Raw genomic sequence first — 18,595 nt, 5'->3', positions numbered from 1 at the left:
CGAATTCTCCAGCATCTGCAGTTCCTACTATCTCTGGCTGAGCTGAATTATGATTATCGGTGATATACAGATTGAGCAATGACATATGCGCTGCAACGAATGTCAGTGTCTTCAGTAGCTACACAAAGAATATTTAGGAGAATAGCATGCACAGTGTGTTTCAAATTTTAGCTTTTAAAATACCAGCATTGTTTTGCACACAAGGCACATTTAAAAATCAATGCAATTTCTCCCTCTCCAGGTCTACAAGTGTCCATTCCAGGCTTGGAGCGAGCACTTCACCACTACACACTGGAACCATCTGAAAAACCCTTTGACCTAAAATCAGTTCCGCTGTCGATGGCTCCCACCTCAGAGCAGAAGTCTGGTAGGTGCATGGAGCTGTGTTCCCTTCTGACCCTCGGTAAACTGTGAACGTCATTTGTTTTCGTTATTGGACTTTCTCACCAAAGTAGTGGAGACACTAATCATTTCAAAAAGGGGAAGACCATTTTTCTTCTCCTAATTGAATGTGATAAGTTGAACGATCTTCTTCATTTTTATGTATCTCTAGAATGACATTTTGAGAAACAGATTGGGGGTTTTAATGGCTTCCGTCAAACTACTCCCTTCCCAGAAAGTGGAAATGGCAGTTTTGTTGGTGCAGCATCCTTTTGAAAAAAAATTGCATGAGTTTGTTTGAATTAGTCACTAGCTTAGGGCTGCTACAAAGGAAGGACATACGAAGGTCAGCTAGCTGTTAGAAAAGGCTTACAATTAGGTCTTTTTCTTCCTTCCCCTTCCAGCACAATGTTGAAGGACAGAGATGACTTGAACCCCTTGTGAATCCCTGCAGAGCTTGGTGAATTGCATTGGCAGTAAAAAAAGCCTGCAGGCAGTTGTGAACAGGGAGGCACCTTTGCTGCTCTTTCTGCAACCTCTATTCTTCCCCAACAAAATTTGTCTGTGTTGACTTTTTACTGATGTTTTATTATTCCAGAAATCTCTCCAGCAGCCACTGTCAAAGTGCCAGAGAAGGTGGCATCGAGCAGGCAGGATATTTTCCAAGGTGAGGGTGGCTTTGACTACAGAAATTTCAGTTTGTAGTGCAAATATTACAACACTTGATTCAGAGTTGCTGTTTGCACTAAACCCAAAGTGGAAAATCTCGTTCTGTTTCAGAACAACTTGCTGCTATCCCAGAGTTCAAAGACCTTGGCTCACTTTTCAAGTCTTCGCCTAACCCTGTCCCCCTCACAGAATCGGAGACAGAATATGTTATCCGTTGCACAAAACACACCTTCGAAAATCATTTTGTGTTCCAGGTAGGTGACTCCTAGACTTCTCAGCTGTACTTTTGTGTCCCAAAGCTGGTTGGAGTCGTTAATCTTTGTGTTTGCATTTTCCTCCCCTGGCTGCTGTTTTTTGGTCATAATGCTGAATATTTAACTTTCTGATTTGAGCTGAAATAGCAGTAAAAGGAAGACATGCATTTAATTTACACAGTACTTTCGCTAGAGTTCATTGGGGAACTCAGTGTTCACTTCGGACACCACTAACACATAGTGGCAACATTGTGTACCATCTACAAGGTGCATAGCAGTGAACCCTGCCTTCCCCACACCCCGCTACCAACAGTACTTTACAAACTCAGAGCCTTTACAATCTAGAAAAAGGGCGGCCGATGCAGGGAAGCAGCACCACATGCCATTCTGACTTGGCATTACCACCATCCTTCACTGTGGCTAGGACAAAATTCTGGATCTTCCTGCATAATAGCACTGTGATTGCACCAACACTGCAAATACTGCTGTGGTTTAAGAAGGCAGCTCACCACCACCTTCCTAAATGTAATTAGGGGTGGGTGGGAAATGCTGATCTTTCCAACAGCACAACAATTCTATTAATTAATCCCTTTTTAAATAAAAAGGATGGGGATAAATCCCTTGCTACTCTCTGAATAATGCAGTGGGATCTTTCATGTTCACCCAAAAGGATAGTTGAAAAACTAAGCTGAGAGGCAGAACCTCTGATAATGCAATACTCCTTTAGTACTGGGGGTTAGTCTCGATTATGGTCATTAATATGGGGCCATGTCCATGACCTTCTGTCAGAAAGACAATGCCAACTAACCTATAGACCTAGAGCTGCACCTGGCATTGCCCACACTCTGATTGTTAATCATGTGGGCAGCTGTAAAGTGAACACTTCCTCCTCAAGAATCAGGAACAAAAGCTCCAGTGATCATTTTGTGTCAGATTTTTCACCTGCAGCACTGTGTGAAAGTTGGGATGACACTATCTTCTTCGTATGGTGCTATCTTCTAAGGTTGTCTTTTGTTGAAGCGAGGTAACAAAAAGGGGTTCGAAGTCTTTCAACAACCCATAATAGCTGTGTGTGTGAAGATCTGGAGGGTGCTGAGGGCCAAAGGTAAATGAGAGGTGGACCAGCAGCGAGCCTCCAGGCTCTAGTTCAAGCCCTATCTGGTGATATCTTAATAAGTTGCATTTGTTAAATTACTTTCTGTTTGGCCTCTGTAGTTTGATTGCACCAATACTCTGAATGACCAAATATTGGAGAATGTCACAGTGCAGATGGAACCGACAGAAGGTTACGAAGTGCTGTGCTGTATTCCAGCGGCTACCCTATCCTATAACCAGCCAGGCATCTGTTATACGCTGGTGATGTTGCCTGAGGAAGATCCAACTGCAGGTGAGGAAGCATTTGCAGTTACCTGGAGGATGTTGCATTGCCGAGACATTGCCCCTCGCAACTTTGTAAACCTCTGTAAGGTCATAGATAAGCTGAATAGCCCAGGCCATTTTTCCTAGGGTAGTGGAGTCCAAAACTGCAGGACATAGGTTTAGATGAGAAGGGAAAGATTTAAAAGGGACCTGAGGGGCAACTTCTTCACACACAAGGTGTGCATATATGAAACAAGCTGCCAGAGGAGGTGATAGAGGTGGGTGCAGTTCCAACATTTAAAAGACATTTGGACAGATGCACCTTTAGGAAAGGGTTGGAGGAATAAGGGCTAAATGCAGGTAAATGGGGCTAGTTTGGTTTCGGAAATCTGGTCAGCGTGGACAAGTTGGGCCAAAGATCCTGTTTCAGTGCTGTATACCTCTGACTTATTTAACTCCCAAGAGTAAAGTTTCTTTGATCAGTATTTGCACCCAAAGATTGCTTGGAATTGTGCTGCTTAGCATATGCTTCAAGTCTGCTAAACATAACTTGCATAATCATATAGAAGTCTTCAAGTCCAATTGTAATAGAAAATAATTGTTTTGTTTTCTGTCTATTTAAAGTATTTGTTGATTCTCTTTTTAAGTGTGTTAACCTGGTGCATGTTTATTAAGAGAACAGATATGGGTTTCTCAGCAAATTATATGCATTTAATCAGGCGTCCAGTAATGTTTTGCACTAAGCTGTATGCATGTGTGGCCATTGAAGACTTAAAGATGTTGTGGATTGAAATAATCAAGCCATGTGCAACTTGGAAAATTTCAAGGAATCACACTGGTGTCCATTCCTCCATTTGAGTAAATTGTTTTAAAAACACCTTTTTTGAAAAGAAGTCTTGCAATTATGTACTGCTTTTCAAATGTTCCGGATTTCTTGAAGTACCAATTGAATGCTCCCTTTTTGGAGTGTAGTCACTGTTGTAGCACTCACAACAGCCAATTTGCACATAGCAAGTTCCTACAAACACCAATGACTGAATAGTCTATTTTTGCCATGTTAACACATTGGCCAGTGATAGAGCGTCAGTTTTATGCTCAAGCCCTGGAAATTCTATTTTAATACCAAAAATACCTTTCAATAAACAAGTTAGCAGTATAATTCTCCAGTACTGAAGAAGGGTCACTGGGCTCGAAATACAAAACTTTGTATTCTCTCCATAGATGCTCCCAGCCATTGCAATTTCAGTATTTGTTTGTTTCAGATCTCCAGCATCTACAGTTCTTTTTTCTGTACTAATAGTTTAATTGGTGCACACTAGGTATGTACTTAGTACGTACTCGGTATGAACTCAGAAAGTTAAGTACCTTTAGACAGGTACAATCTAAAATTGTTTTCGTGCTCGCCATAAGGAAATCAGCTCAATTTGAAGAACCTTCCTGGTCCAATGTAATTTGTGGAATTTCAGTTTTGACCTGGAATTATAGACAGCTTCATGGATAAAGGCTGTTTAATCTTGAGCCAGCTTAAAAGATAAAGGAAATATGAGTAAATAGCTTTGTGTTTAAGTCACTTATGTTTACACACCCTGCTTGTTTAGCTGAGTAGATTCTGCCTGGATTGCATTGATATTACTGGTTGGAAAACAGTCTCTGTGTTTTGTTTTCTCAGTTTGGGATTGCAGCTCTCAAACTTTCAGCCTGCTTGCTGGTGACCTGGATTACAAGTAACCTGCTGGTCTGTTCCCATTCCCCCATAGCTTGCTGTTATGTTGTCTGATTCAAGACTTCACAAGATATGTTCCTCAGCTCAACTGCGTGAGAATGTCAGTGGAGTACTTTGGGGAGACTGTCATGCTGTGATAATGCAATTGGACTAGTAATCCAAAGTCAATCTGATACTCTGGATTATTGATTCATAAATCTGGAATTGAGATCCACTCTCTGTTACAATGGTGCTGCTGTTGCTACAGTGCCCCAGAATCGTAGGAGAACCAATATTAAGCAATCTAGCCTGTTCCATTATTACATTAGATCAAGCTGATCAACCCCACTTACCCACCTTGACACCCTTACCCAACAAAAATCTGTCAGTCTCAGTGTTCAGCTTGGCTGTGTGCTGTACAGGAAAACAAGGAAATGTAGTCTAAACTTGCATGGGAGCTGTGGGTAATCTTGTCTGAAAGATTTGGAATTGGCAGTGAAGAAGTCACGGCAGGCCTGTTGACATTTGAAGATTTAAGCTGTTAAATATGCAGTGCCCATGTATTCCATGCAGTGTTAGGATGTTAAGATAGGCACCAGAGTTAAGTGTTGCCATTTTATCTCCTTTCCTCAATATATTAGTGTGATTTGTTTCTTCCAAGCCCTGTTTGTACTTGCAGCTCATTCCTTTCTCTTCCTTCAGTGTCCTGTACATTTAGCTGTACTTTAAAGTTCACTGTGAAAGACTGTGATCCTAATACGGGAGAGGCTGATGAAGAGGGCTATGAAGATGAGTATGTGGTAAGTGGAACAGAACCAGTTCATCTTTATGCCCCGATGAGTCCAATATTCTGTGCCATAGTGAAGCAATAGAAGGAAAGCCTTGGTATTGATGTAAAACCTTTCAAGACCTCAGGATGTCCCATTGCATTACAAGCGATTTGTACACAGCAAGATCTCATAACCAGCTGACTAGATAATCTATTTTTGTGGTGGTAATTTGGTGGGTATTTAGTGGCCAGGACAATGGAAATAACATTCCTACTTTTCTTAAAAGTCATGGGATTTTTTTTTTTTTTTTTTTTTTTTTTTTTAGCCTTCATTGGTGGGTCCAGATGGGGGATGTTAGATTCATTGGAAAGATAGCCGTTACAGGGCTGTCTTAGTACAAAGGTTGGCTGAGTGGTTGAAATTGATGAAGAAAGCTGTAAGCCACATGAAAATCTCAGTGGACAGTCAAGTGATAGAAAAGTGGAAAATGGAATTCAGCCCATACAAGTGTGAGGTGATGTCTTTGTGAGAGGCAAACAAGGCAAATAAATGCAGTATAAATGGGAGAATACTGAAACTATATTGGAGCAGAGACAGCTTGGAGTGCATGCTCACAGGCCCTTGAAAGCAGGGGGACAGGTAGGTAGTAAGGTGGTTAAAAAGACATTCAGGGTATTCTCTTTATCAGCCATGGCATTGGATACAAGAATAAGGAGGCTATGCCAGAACTGTGTAAAACACTAGCCTGGCCACAACTAGACTACTGTGTTCAGTTCCCATCATCACATTTCAGGAAGGGTGTGATCATAGTCATGAGGATAGAGAAAGGATATAGAGGAGATTTACAAGGATGTTTTCAGGACTGGCAAATTTTAACAATGACAAAGGATTGAATAGGCAAGGATGTATCCTTAGGAACAGAAAAGGATGACCGTATGGTCTTTAGGAGAGATTTAATTAAGGTGGATAAAATTGTGAGGCTGAGAGAGATTGGATAGAAGAGACACATTTCCCTCAACAGGTCAACAACCAGCTGTCTTGGGTTTAAAGTAATTGGTAGAAGGATTAGAAAGAAGTTGAGAAAATCTTTAACCCCGATGGTAGTGGCAGTCTGGGATTAGCTGTCTGAAATGGTGGCAGAGGCCTAAATCCTGCTGACATTTAAAAAATAAATAATTGGCAATTTGTTTGAAATGCTGTAAACCTACATGGTTATTGACCAGGGGCTGGATAGTGAGATTAACCGTCAGCTTATTTTCAGTTAGTGTAGACATGAAGAGCCAAATGGCCTCATTCTGTGCCATGAATATTCTATACCTCTGTTCAACCTAGAACTCAAGCCTAGTGTATACTTGACTCCCCAATGTAAATGCAGTAGGGAGAGTGAAAAGTACTGGTACTTATGGTACAGATACAATGCCTGTAATCCAGCCATTTGAAGACAGGTGGTGTATGAAAACAAGATTTTTCTTTAAATAGGCAACATTTGATTTTCCCTCCTTATTGATACCTTTCGTCTAATTGCAAGTTAGGAAATTCCTTGGGACTGCCCTTACTCCTCTGCCGACACTTAGTTACAATGCAGCGGAAACCCCATTAACTTGGATTAACAAAGCTTTGGCTACACTTTGGCAAAGGAACATTGACAAACCTGAAGCAACACCAAAGAATTTCCTGCTTCATCTTGCAGCATTGTCTGTCTTTCTTTCAAGTCTGACCTTTTCAACACTTAACTTGAATCATATGCCCTCGACACTCTGTTCACGATATGATCCGAAATCCTGCAGGAATTTGAATGTGTCTGAGTAGGCATTTGTTGTGTGTCATAGCAACTGGTAGATGCCATAGACACCTCTGCTCAAAGTCAGCTTTATTTTGTCTTCTGTCCCAGCTGGAAGATGTGGAGATCACTGTGGCAGATCACATCCAGAAAGTCCTGAAACCAAACTTCAGTGCTGCTTGGGAGGAAGTGGGATCTGAATTTGAGAAGGAGGAGACCTTTGCCCTGTCCAGCATGAAAACACTTCATGGTTAGTGGTAACAAGTGGTTAGCAAATGTAACACTGACCTGTACATAGCACAGGTAATTCGTAAGGTTCTGTACTGTGACTGCATTGTAAACAAAACCCTCTTGTTCCAAGTAGTTGTGGCAGGATAAGACTTGCATCCCACCACAGTTTTTGAAAAAGGTGCACTGTGCTTGTGCCTCCACTGGGATCAGCCCGAATGCTGTTCCATGGCTGACAACACTTGCTGTCCTGGGGCTGACACAGTGTTGGGTGGTATAATTGGGGTAAGAGCTATTTTGTTGACTGTTTGTGATCTTTAATATCCAGCAGTAAATGCTGTGCCATTCAGTGGGCCTTGACTTGCTTCTGGGATTCAGTCATTTGGACTAGGCTGTCAACATTTGTGGGTTGCTGAGTGCAGGCCAGTAGCCATGCTGGTGCTGCTGCATATGGTTCACCTTCTAAACCTTGCTGTCCTTGTGTTTGCAGAGGCCGTGAATAACATTATTAACTTCCTGGGCATGCAGCCGTGTGAGAGGTCTGACAAGGTGCCAGAGAATAAGAATTCTCACACACTTTATCTAGCAGGTAAGCTGGTCCCTTAACCACCTCCAGGCCCCCACCCAGCGGTGGTCAGTTTGGACTCTGATGTCATGAACATATTGATGCCCCAGTATCCTAGAGATCTGTTTCTGGTGCGTGTCAGAGGTTCAATCTTTGTAAATTCTCTATTTGCCTTCCCAAGGCTGAACATTGATGACTGCCAACAACTTGCTTGTGAGTAGCACCTTTCGCATTGTAAAACACAGTCGACTTTGTGTGCTGCCCTGGCTACTGCGATTTTAAAAATGAAAATTCTGGGTGCATGTGTTTTTTTTTTTTGGCAATGCTGATATTAGTTGCCTATCTTCCACTGCCCTGATCTAGGTGCTGCACTAGACTACTAAAGAGGGAAGTTATGTGGCAACAAGGCAGGTAACACTCTGAGTATAGCGGATAGATGGGAATTAGAGGCACAAACACATTCGCTGTGATCTTATTGAATGGTGGAGCAGGCTTGAGGGGCTGAATGGCCTACTTCTGCTCCTATTTCAAGTCCCGGAGGTCAGTGTGAGTAGATCTGCCCTAAAGTGACCCTGTGGGGTCTGACTGCTTCAAGGTCTGTTTTGCTGAAAGCAAATTTCTATTACCAGATTTTGTTTTAATACAAATTTTCAGACTGTTCCTTTGGAATTTAAGATTGACTGTGAACATAACCACTTTGCTCCTGCACTCTTACTTTGACTTGGATGGCATTGCAAGAGTGAGCTTGGTGGGGGGGGCAGTTGGTGGCTTCTTTGGGGAAATGCCTTCTGATGTGATTGGAAGCACTGACCTGGCATATCGACACCCAAAACAAGTAATTTCTGGGTGTTAGGGTAAACACCCGCAGCAGTTCATGGCACACAGTCTCTCCCTCATCTCTGTTCAGTGTCTGCCAAAGCTGGAAGGAGCCTTTATCCTTACCGCAGCGATGTCGGCATCTGGGCATTGATGTACCCTTTACAAAGTCCCTGGCGCTATCCCAAATTTGTAAGAATGTGAAAGTCTGCTAGTGTCTAACTCATAAGAGCCTAAAGCTAGCCCCTGTTCATTTTCTGTGGTGCTGTAATTTGGATTTGCTTTTACATCTTGCTTGCACGATACCTTTAAATCTCTCGGGTCTTCTGGGAGTCCACCTGGTGGGGTCAGATGTGCCCAGCACATGGTGGTGAAGAGTGGGGTTTGGTTTAAAGCACTATCTGTAATAACTGCATCATTTGACATAGTAAAAGCTCACTCAGTGCCAGTCCCTACATTCCAATGAGACGGGCTCTATAGGTTTGACTGAATGAGGTTGGTTGACATTGAAACGTAGAAAGTAGGGTCAGGAATAGACCATTCAGCCCTTCAAGCTTGTATTGATATACCTGCGCTGCCGTTCAACATCATCCAACTCAGTCCCCTGTTCCCTCTTTCTTCCCATACTCTTTGATCCCTTTAGCTCAAAGAACTATATCTAACTCCTTTAAAATATTCAGTGTTTTGGCTTAAACCATTACCTGTGGCAGAGAATTCCACAGGGTCCCCACTCCCTGGGTGAAGAAATTTCTACCTCACTCAGTCCTAACTGGCCTATCCTGTATCCTTAGACCATGACCCCTGGTTCTGGACTCCCCTGGGCCCACACTCTTTGACTCCTGTCCTCATTACTGAGAGATTTGTCCACCCTGTCTGATACTTCTCTGATTCCTTTTTGCAGCATTAAGTTTCTAGCATTGCCCATTAAGGCGTAATGTAGGAGCTGGGATCAGATGTCAGCCAGACTGAGGTGCAGTAGTGGTGAGGGAATGTCGACTTTCCTTCAGGGGAGAGCATTTCTTTCTGCTCCCATTCCTTATGGTCACAGTTTATTGAATTCAGTGAGTGACTGAAATGGAATTTGAACTCTCTCCCTTTTGAGTATTTAGTCCACCATACTATCAGTCTGCCCTAAAGTATCACTTGTTGCATATTTCCAAGAGACTTGTAAGGGTCAGCAAAGATAATTACTGTTGGGTGTCAAAAGTAAGCTGAATGTTATTACTATTCACTTCAAGCACTGGCACTGACAGGAGTGGGAGTAAACCACTTGGTTCTTCAAGCTGTGATCTCAACCCCACCGTCCTATCTGCACACCAAAATCCTTGACTGCTTTGTCAATCAAAATCTATTTAACTCTTGTCTTGTAACTCTCTGCCTGAAAAGTCAGTGGAAGCCAAGTCCTCGAATGTTTTTAAGGTAGTGGTATAAATTCTTGTCAACCATTGGGATGAAAGATTGTCTGGAGTAGGGGGGAATTGCAGATCTGAAGTTTGAAATGCATCATCCAATAGTTGAGGTGAGAAGCATAGATGCATTCAAGGTGATGTTGCCAGAGATAAATATGTGTGAAAGGAATTAAACGAAATTAAATTCTGTGCCAGTGCGCCTTTCTCCACTTCACCTGATTACAGAACAGTGCTCCAAAAGCTTGTGATTTTAAATAAACCTGTTGGAGTATAACCTGGTGTCGCGTGACTTCTGACTTTGGAATTTAAAAGGTGTGTTGATGGGATGAGATGAAACCTAATGGAGGAAATTGATGTGGTGCATAAATACCAATAGAATGGCAGGTTTTTTTGCACTGAACCTTCTGAGACCTCAGCACCCAAAACAACATTGAGCCTGGCCAAATAACCTTGCTTGATCCCTGGAAATGACCTTTCCTTCTCCCGTCTCAGGTGTTTTCCGCGGAGGTCACGACCTCCTTGTGAGGGCCCGGCTTGCCCTGATGGATGGAGTGACCATGCAAGTGACCGCGCGCAGTAAAGACGAAGTTCCTGTCGATGTCATCATGGCCTCTGTTGGTTAGATTCTTCTATGAAGAAAACGCTGGACCTACTCTCGCTGCCCAGGGTGGGTGAGAGATTTCTAAGGGAACGCCATGACTCGTTCATTTTATTGCTAATTATGGGGGAGAAAAGATTGAGCTTGCTTCAGTGATGCAAAAATAGATGCTGTCGGATCTTTTGCATCGGGAAGCAGGTTTGTGAAATGATCACTTGTAATAATATCTCTGATTAATGTTAGGAAATGTTTGGAGAATACCAGCAAATCAGAATGAATTTTAAGTACCCTTCATGCCTATGAGGGCTTGTTACATTACACATATATAATACACAAACTGTAGTATGGAACACAGGGGCATTAACTTTTTTTTCCCCTGTCTGTAATTTGTTGAATAAAAAGGCTTTTGTTATTCCAATTTCTGTCTGTTTTGTTTTGGTTTGCTGCTGATTGAGACAGTTAAAAGGAGTTTCAAAAGGAATCCTGTCCCCTGTACAATTTGAAATTTCTCTTTCCCTCCTAGCAGCAGGATCTTGGGCAGTTTGAGGTGGACATTCAATGTCAACTGAAGTCCACATTTTGTGGGGATTATCTGGATAGTCAACAGGACCTGGTGCTGGCCATTCCTTCCTGCTTTCTTCCTCTTCCTTTCCCCTCCCGTGGCTGTACCCCACACCATCGCTTACCTGACCTGGCAGGGAACTATGGTGGAACAGGGACTAGTATAGAAACAATCCTGTTTGCAGCCGCATTCAGCCCTGAGGTGATCCCAATACATGTCTGTGGAGTGTGCTCCCTCAGGACAGCCATTCCTGAGCAGCATTCTCCCCCTACCCCATCACAAACAGCCAATGATACTGCTGTGTGTTGTATTCTGTCATTGATAAACCCTGCGGTTGTTGAAAATGTTGGTCTATTTCTGGTTTTGTGAATGCAGCTCGAGCTGTGCTATCAATGTTCTACAATCACACTGAAAGATGAGTTGATTACTATACCTAATATGTTTATATGACCCCACCTGTTCTATTCCCTCGCTTCCTGTGGCACACATTACATTTAATTTTCTCAGTGGGGAATCTGCTGCTGAGCAATCTTATAATTCCTAATTTTCCTCACTCGTGCATTCTGAAGAGTATATCCACTTCCAAATTACAAACCAGCCTGATAGTATAACTGTGAAATTACTGTTGCAGATGAATCGCAGCAGATTTCGCTGTCGGCTAGATTTTATACATTGAAAATTCCACAGCTCCTTGGTGCGTGCAAATTGGGTTTTATTTCTGCAGTGCTGGTCAGTCAGCGGGTGAAAGATGTTAATGCTGAGTTAATGCACTCTCGGGCGTGGACAGTTGGCATTATAGAGACGGCAATCTGAACAAACTGTCTTGTAATGTCTTTAATGACTGAAACTGGACAGTTTGCATAAGATTTTAGGGGTGTAGATGTCACTGGCAAGACCAGCATTTATTATAAGCAAAGGCGGAAGTTGCTGGAAAAGCTCAGCAGATCTAGCTGCATCTGTGAAGAGAAATCGGAGAGTTAACGTTTCAATCGAGTGACACTTCCTCAAAAACCTCGCATTTATTATCCTTGAGAAGGTATATTGCAGGTCCTTTTGGGAATCCTGGTAATCAGTGTGGTGAAGGCATTTCCACAGTTCCACAGTTAGGGAAAGGGGTTTGTTTCCCAGAATTTTGACCCGACGACAGCAATATATTTACAAGGCGGGATGCTGACAGATTTTGAAGGCATCCCAAGGTGATGGTCAGATAAAAACAAAATACTGCTGCAATCTAAATTATAAAGAAGGTGCTGGAGAAACTCAGCAGCTCTGGCAGAGTTTGTGTGTTCTGGAGTAAAATCAGACTCAAAACGTTACCTCTGTTTTTCTCTCTCAGAATATGCCACATCTGCTGAGTTTTCCAGCCCTTTGTTTTGATACAAGAAGTGATGGGACTGGTCTGTACATGTTGCCCCCACCCCTCCTTCAAGGAGATGGAGTTGACCGTTGGTTAGTGCTTCCAAGTGTTAATCTGCACACACTGCCTCCTGGCGGTCTTGCAGAGGGCGTGAATGAGGGAGTGAACCTCCTGGGACTGATTGGGCTTCTTGGAGTCTTTTTTTTTGTTACCTAGAATCATACAGACATACAACACAGAAACAGACCCTTCAGTCCAACCAGTCCACACTGACCATGTTTCCAAACCAAATTAATCCCACTTGCCTGCATGTGGCCCATATCCCTCCAAACATTTTTTATTCATGTACTTATCCAAATGTCTTTTGACCGTTGAAACTGTACCCGCATTAATCACTTCCTCTGGCACTTCATTCCACACACTAACCACTCTGTTTTAAAAAAAAAGTTGCCCCCCATGCCCTTTGTAAATCTTTCTCCTCTCACCTTAAAAGATACGCCCCCTGGTTTTGAGCGCCCCCACCTTAGTGAAAAGACCCGCTTTAATCACCTTATCTATAAAGGTCACCTGTCAACCGCCCATGCTCCAAGTGAAAACAGTCCCAGCCTTTCCAGACTATTTTTATATCTCAAGCCCTACAATTCTGGCAACGTCCTGGTTAAACTTTTCTGAACCCTCTCCAGTTTAATAACATCCTTCCTATCACAGACTGACCGGAACTGCACACAGAGGCCTCCTCAACATCCTGTACAACTCCAACGTGATGTCCCAATTTCTGTACTCGAAGGTCTGAGCAATGAAAGCAAGTGTGCTAAACGCCTTAACCACCCTGTCTATGTGTGATGCAAATTTCCAAAAAATTATGTACCTGAACCCCTAGATCTCTGTTCTCCCTACCATTAATTGAATAGTATTGTATACCTGCACTCGTCCAAACTCCAAACGTGCAAGGACGATATAATGCTTCCTTGATTCTGATCCTGTGGGAAAAAGCTCTTTTGTGTGCATATTGTACAATGGAGTTATGGATAATGATGATGGGTGGTCTAATTTTCCTTCTGTCACACAGCTGAGCACGAATCTCTCCTGTTCTTACTGCCTGACATGTTGAAAGGATTTACTAGTTGATATTCAACCTGTTTAGCCTCAATTGTAAACACAGCTTCCTTGACCAAGTCCTAGAGTGGGATCTGAAACCAGAACTTCTGGTTCAGATACACAGACACTTCCCACTGCACTGTGAGAACACTCTGTACTTATGAAATACAAAATGCTTTACTTTAAAACGTAAGCAAAAATGTGCAATGGTGAATACGGGCATCAGGATCTAATTAAGTGTTTGGAGCCTGTTACACTTGTGCTAGCTGTGAGAAATCATTTCATGCCATTCTCCATTTAAAATACTTCTAAGAAATATTGTTCTACTGTACTTTTGAAAAGCTATCATCGAATCTGCCTCCATCTGTGTTTCTAATAATCCTTTGAAAAATGTATCTCCTAACATTGAACATTTTAATCTCCTATTTACTGACTCAGTGACCAGAGAAAATACTTCAGCCACTTGCCTGTTTCTCTCAATGAAACCTATTATAAATTCCGCTCGGACGAAAAGGCAGCCATTTCTCAGACTGTTGAACGGCACTTCCGAGAAAATTAGTCAAACCTTGTGGGGAAAATGTTTATAAATTTCTGATCTTCTCAGGCAGGTGAGGTAAATGTGAATTGGGGAATCAATTGATCACACTCTAAACGCCCATCTTTTACCGCAATCAGTTTGGCTGAATTAGTAGCATGGAATCTCTGAAATGCACAAGTAATCCAGCCTGAAACACTTTGTACCGCATTCAGAGAACACTGCACTGACAGAATCACCACTATTGGCTGAGATATTAAACCAAGTCTCCTTTTTTTAAGGAACAAAACAGAAGTTGCTAGAAAAGCTCAGCAGGTCTGGCAGCATCTGAGAAAGGTCACTGGACCCGAAACATTCACTCTGATTTTTTCTTCACAGATGCTGCCAGTCCTGCTGAGCTTTTCCAGTAACTTCTGTTTTGTTCCTGGTTTACGGCATCCACAGCTTTTTCAGTTTTATTTTTAGGTGATTGTAAAGGCTAGCATTCCAAGAAACAACAATTTCCTTTTATATGAATATCTGGGCTATATTTATCACTCAATCAGTGCCTAATCGCAGATTATCTGGTTATTTATCGCATTGCTGTTTGTGGGAGTGTTTTGTGTGTAAATTGGGTGTCTCCTCCATTAAGAAATCATACATGTTTAAAGTGCTGTTTGGGATGCAAGTGGTGTTAGCAGGACAAAAAAGGAAGTCCTTTCCCCTCCGTAGAATTCAACCTTTGCTCAGTTGACTGGACACCTGCTTTGCGATTCAAAGTGACAGCAACAGTGCAGTTTCAATTCTTGAACCAGCTGAGGTTAACATCAAGGTCCTGTTTTCTCAGCCTCTCCCCTTGTGGTGACCGTCAGGTTAAACTCCTCACCAGTCATTGTATTCTACTGAGAGAGCAGGACAATGGTCCTCTTGGACTTCATCTTGGTATTTTCTAATCCACCTGTTCAGAGATGCCAGCGTTCATCTCTGGAGCAGATGGGACTTGAACTTCGACCTCTTGGTCAAGAGGTGAATTAGTACTGCCTGATGAGAATCTCCAACCATATTTTATCCTGTGTGCAAATTAATCTAGAGCCAATCTTACGGAGTCTGATGATTATTTTGAAGTGAGGCAGCCTTCTGTGCTAAGGGAAATGTAATGCAGTGTAGGGCTGGATGGTCAGAGATGAATTTGGGAGGTAATATATATGGAGGCAGCAAGAACTGCAGATGCTGAAGTCAGAGACAACACAGTGTGGAACTGGAGGAATACCGCAGGCCAGGCAGCATCAGAGGAGCAGGAATGTTGACATTTTGGGACGGGACCCTTCTTCAGAAACGGGGAGGGCGAAGGGAGCTGGGAAATAGAGAGGAGGTTTGGGGTTGGGGAAGGTAGGTTGGATGGTGATAGGTGAGTGCAGGTAGGGAGTGGTGGGGATTGGTCAGTGAGGTGGGGGACAGGTAAGTGGGAGAGAAGATGGATAGGTTGTGTCAGGTCAAGGAGGCCGGGATGAGAGGGAGGTTTGGATGTGGGATAAGGATGAGGGTGGGGAGATTTTAAAACTGGTAAAATACACATTTAAGCCATTGGGCTGTAAGCTCCTGAGGTGCAATATGAGGTGCTGCTCCTCCAGTTTCCGGGTGGCATCATTGTGACACTGGAGGAGGCCCAGGATGGACATATCACCCAGGGAGTGGGAGTTAATATGATTGGTGACCGGAAGGTGGTGGTGTTTGTTGCACACAGAGCGCAGGTGCTCTACAAAGTGGTCTCCGAACCTTCGTTTGGTCTCACCAATGTAGAGGAGGCCACGTTGGGAGCAGCGGATGCAGTAGACCGAGTTGATGGATGTGCAGTTGAACCCATGTCTGATGTTGAAGATTTGTTTGGGCCTTGAATGGAGGTGAGGGGGGAGGTGTAGGGGCAGGTGTAGCACTTCCTGCGGCTGCAGGGAAAGCTGTTGGGTGTGGTGGGGTTAGTGGGGAGTCATGGGGAGAGCAGTCCTGACAAAAGGCAGACAGGTGTGGGGAGGGAAATATCTTTGGTTGTGGAGTCGGATTGTAGGTGGTGGAAATGATGGAGAATGATACATTGGATACAGAGGTTGGTGGGGTGTTATGTGAGGACAAGGGGGATTCTGTCTTTATTTTGTTGGGGAAGGGGACATGAGGGCAGAAGTGCAGGAAACGCAAGAGATGTGGTTGAGGGCATTTTTGACCACCGAAGGGGAGATGTTGTGGTCCTTGAAATAAGAGAACATCTGGGACGTTCGAGAGTGACACGCTCCATCTTGGGAGCAGACGCGGCAGAGGTGGAGGAATTGGGAGTAAGGGATCGCGATCTTGCAGGAAGGTGGATGAGAGGAGGTGTAGTTCAGGTAGCTGTGGAAGTCGGTGGGCTTGAAATAGATATCAATGTTGAGGCGGTTACCAGAGATGGAAACGGTGAGGTCCGGGAAGGAAAGCGAGGTATCAGATTTGGTCCAGGTGAACCTGAGGTTGGGGTGAAAGGTGTTAGTAAAGTTGATAAACTGTTCAAGCTCCTCATGGAACACAAGGCAGCTCCGATATGGTCATCGATGTAGCGGAGGAAGAGATGGGGGTTGGTGCCAGTGTAACAGTGGAAGAGGGAGTGTTCCACATATCCTCTGAAGAGGTAGGCATAGCTTGGGCCCATGAGGGTGCCCATGGCCATGCCCTTAGTCTGTAGGAAATGGGAGGAGTTAAAGGAGATGGGGCCTGCTTTCAGCAAAGGATACAGAATGGGGCTGATCTTATCGAGACTTTTTAGTTTTTAAAGTATTGCCTTGATGTAAATTTATACATTTGGTTTTGGAATTCTTTGAATCTATTTTAGAGTATTTCAGATATGTAACAGAATGGTCACAGAGCTAAAGATTATCTGGAGAGGGGAGTGTGAAGGTTTAAGCAAACAAAATCCCTGCAGGGGAATTGCAGGAAGATTGTGAAAGATATCAAGGAATACGTGTGGATAGTGTGGGAAAGGTCCAATGAGGTAGAAACATAGAAAACAGGAGTGGGAGTAGGCCATTCAGACCTGCTCCACCATTCCATAAGAAATTGGAACAGGAGTAGGCTATTCAGGCCTTCAAACCTGCTCCACCATTCCATAAGAAATTGGAACAGGAGTAGGTCATTCAGCTCCTTGAGTCTGTTCCAACATTCCACACATTCACTTTACTCCATAATCCTTGATTCCCCTGCTGATCAAGAATCTATCTCAGCTTTCAACATACACAAGGATTCTGCTCCTACACCTCTCTGTGGCAAGGAGTTCCAAGGACTCTCAATCGATAGAATGAATTCCTCAGAATTCCACAGAATGAATGATTTCCATCTTCAATTGGCAACCTTGTATATTGAGACTGTATGCTGGGCCCAGTGCTTTTTATTATTTATAGAAATGATTTGGATGTGACTAATGGAGGTATTGTTAGTAAATTTGTGGATGACAGCAAAATAGGTGGTGTAGTGGACAGTGAAGAAGGTTACCTCAGAATACAACAGGACCTTGATCAGATGGGCCGGTGGGCCGAGGAGTGGCACACAGAGTTTAATTTAGATAACTGTGAGGTGCAACATTCTGGAAAAGCAAATCAGAGCAGGACTTATACACCTAACGGTAAGGTCCTGGGGAGTGTTGCTGAACAAAGGGACTTACAGGTGCATTGTTCCTTGAAAGTGGAGTCACAGGTAGACAGGGTGGTGCAGAATGTGTTTGGTACTTGCCTTCATTGGTCAGTGCATTGAGTATAGGGATTGGAATATCTTGTGGTTGTACCGGACACTGGAGAGGCCACTTTTAGAATACTGAATTCCGTTCTGGTCTCCCTGCTACAGGAAAGATGTTGTAAAACTTGAAAGGGTACAGAAAAGATTGACAAGGATGTTGCAGGGATTGACGGTTTGAGTTAACGGGAGAGTCTAAACAGGATGGGGCTGGATGGGTACACGAACAGGAAGGGTTTAGAGGGATATGGGCCAAATGTTGGCAAATGGGACTGGATTAATTTGGGATATCTGGTCGGTATGGACGAGTTGGACCTAAGGGTCTGTTTCCTGTACTCTATGACTCTGGTCCCAGAGCTCCCCCATGAGGTGAAACATCCCCTCGGCATTTACCCTGTCAAACCCCATAAGAATCCTCATATGTTTCAATGAGATCACCTCTCGTTCTTCTAAATACTAATGACTCAAGTCCCACTTTAATCTTTGCTCATAAGACAATCCCTCCTAACCAGGGATTATCCCAGTGAACCTTCTCTGAACTACCTCCAATGAAATAATTTTGGTCCTTAAATGAAGGGACCAAAACAGCTCGTAGTACTCCAGATGTGGTCTCACCAGAACCTGGTAGATATTTCGAATCAGAGATAACAAGGTGTAGAGCTGGATGAACACAGCAGGCCAAGCAGCATCACAGGAGCAGGAAGGCTGACGTTTCGGGCCTAGACCCTTCATCAGAAAAGCTTCCTGCTCCTATGATGCTGCTCGGCCTGCTGTGTTCATCCAGCT

At 43.4% G+C, this 18,595-nt stretch overlaps 1 protein-coding gene across 1 annotated transcript in view; it reads left to right on the top strand.

Annotated features, from left to right (window-relative positions):
• Nucleotides 1–10,949, top strand: part of LOC109922450 (coatomer subunit gamma-1) — a 59,527-nt gene extending 48,578 nt beyond the window's left edge. Inside the window, exons 17-24 of the mRNA XM_048606676.1 lie at nucleotides 242–367; nucleotides 980–1,048; nucleotides 1,162–1,304; nucleotides 2,520–2,691; nucleotides 5,068–5,165; nucleotides 7,027–7,165; nucleotides 7,634–7,732; nucleotides 10,426–10,949. Coding sequence (XP_048462633.1) covers nucleotides 242–367; nucleotides 980–1,048; nucleotides 1,162–1,304; nucleotides 2,520–2,691; nucleotides 5,068–5,165; nucleotides 7,027–7,165; nucleotides 7,634–7,732; nucleotides 10,426–10,556 — 977 coding nt within the window. The 3' untranslated portion in view covers nucleotides 10,557–10,949. The remainder of the gene's footprint in view (nucleotides 1–241; nucleotides 368–979; nucleotides 1,049–1,161; nucleotides 1,305–2,519; nucleotides 2,692–5,067; nucleotides 5,166–7,026; nucleotides 7,166–7,633; nucleotides 7,733–10,425) is intronic.
• The last annotated feature ends 7,646 nt before the right edge of the window (nucleotides 10,950–18,595 follow it).

Source organism: Rhincodon typus, chromosome 16, assembly GCF_021869965.1.
Source record: "Rhincodon typus isolate 14 chromosome 16, sRhiTyp1.1, whole genome shotgun sequence".
In the NCBI taxonomy this organism is placed as follows: Eukaryota; Metazoa; Chordata; class Chondrichthyes; order Orectolobiformes; family Rhincodontidae; genus Rhincodon; species Rhincodon typus.
The sequence above is the reverse complement of the archived record's forward strand: the minus strand, read 5'-3'. Positions and strand labels throughout refer to the sequence as shown.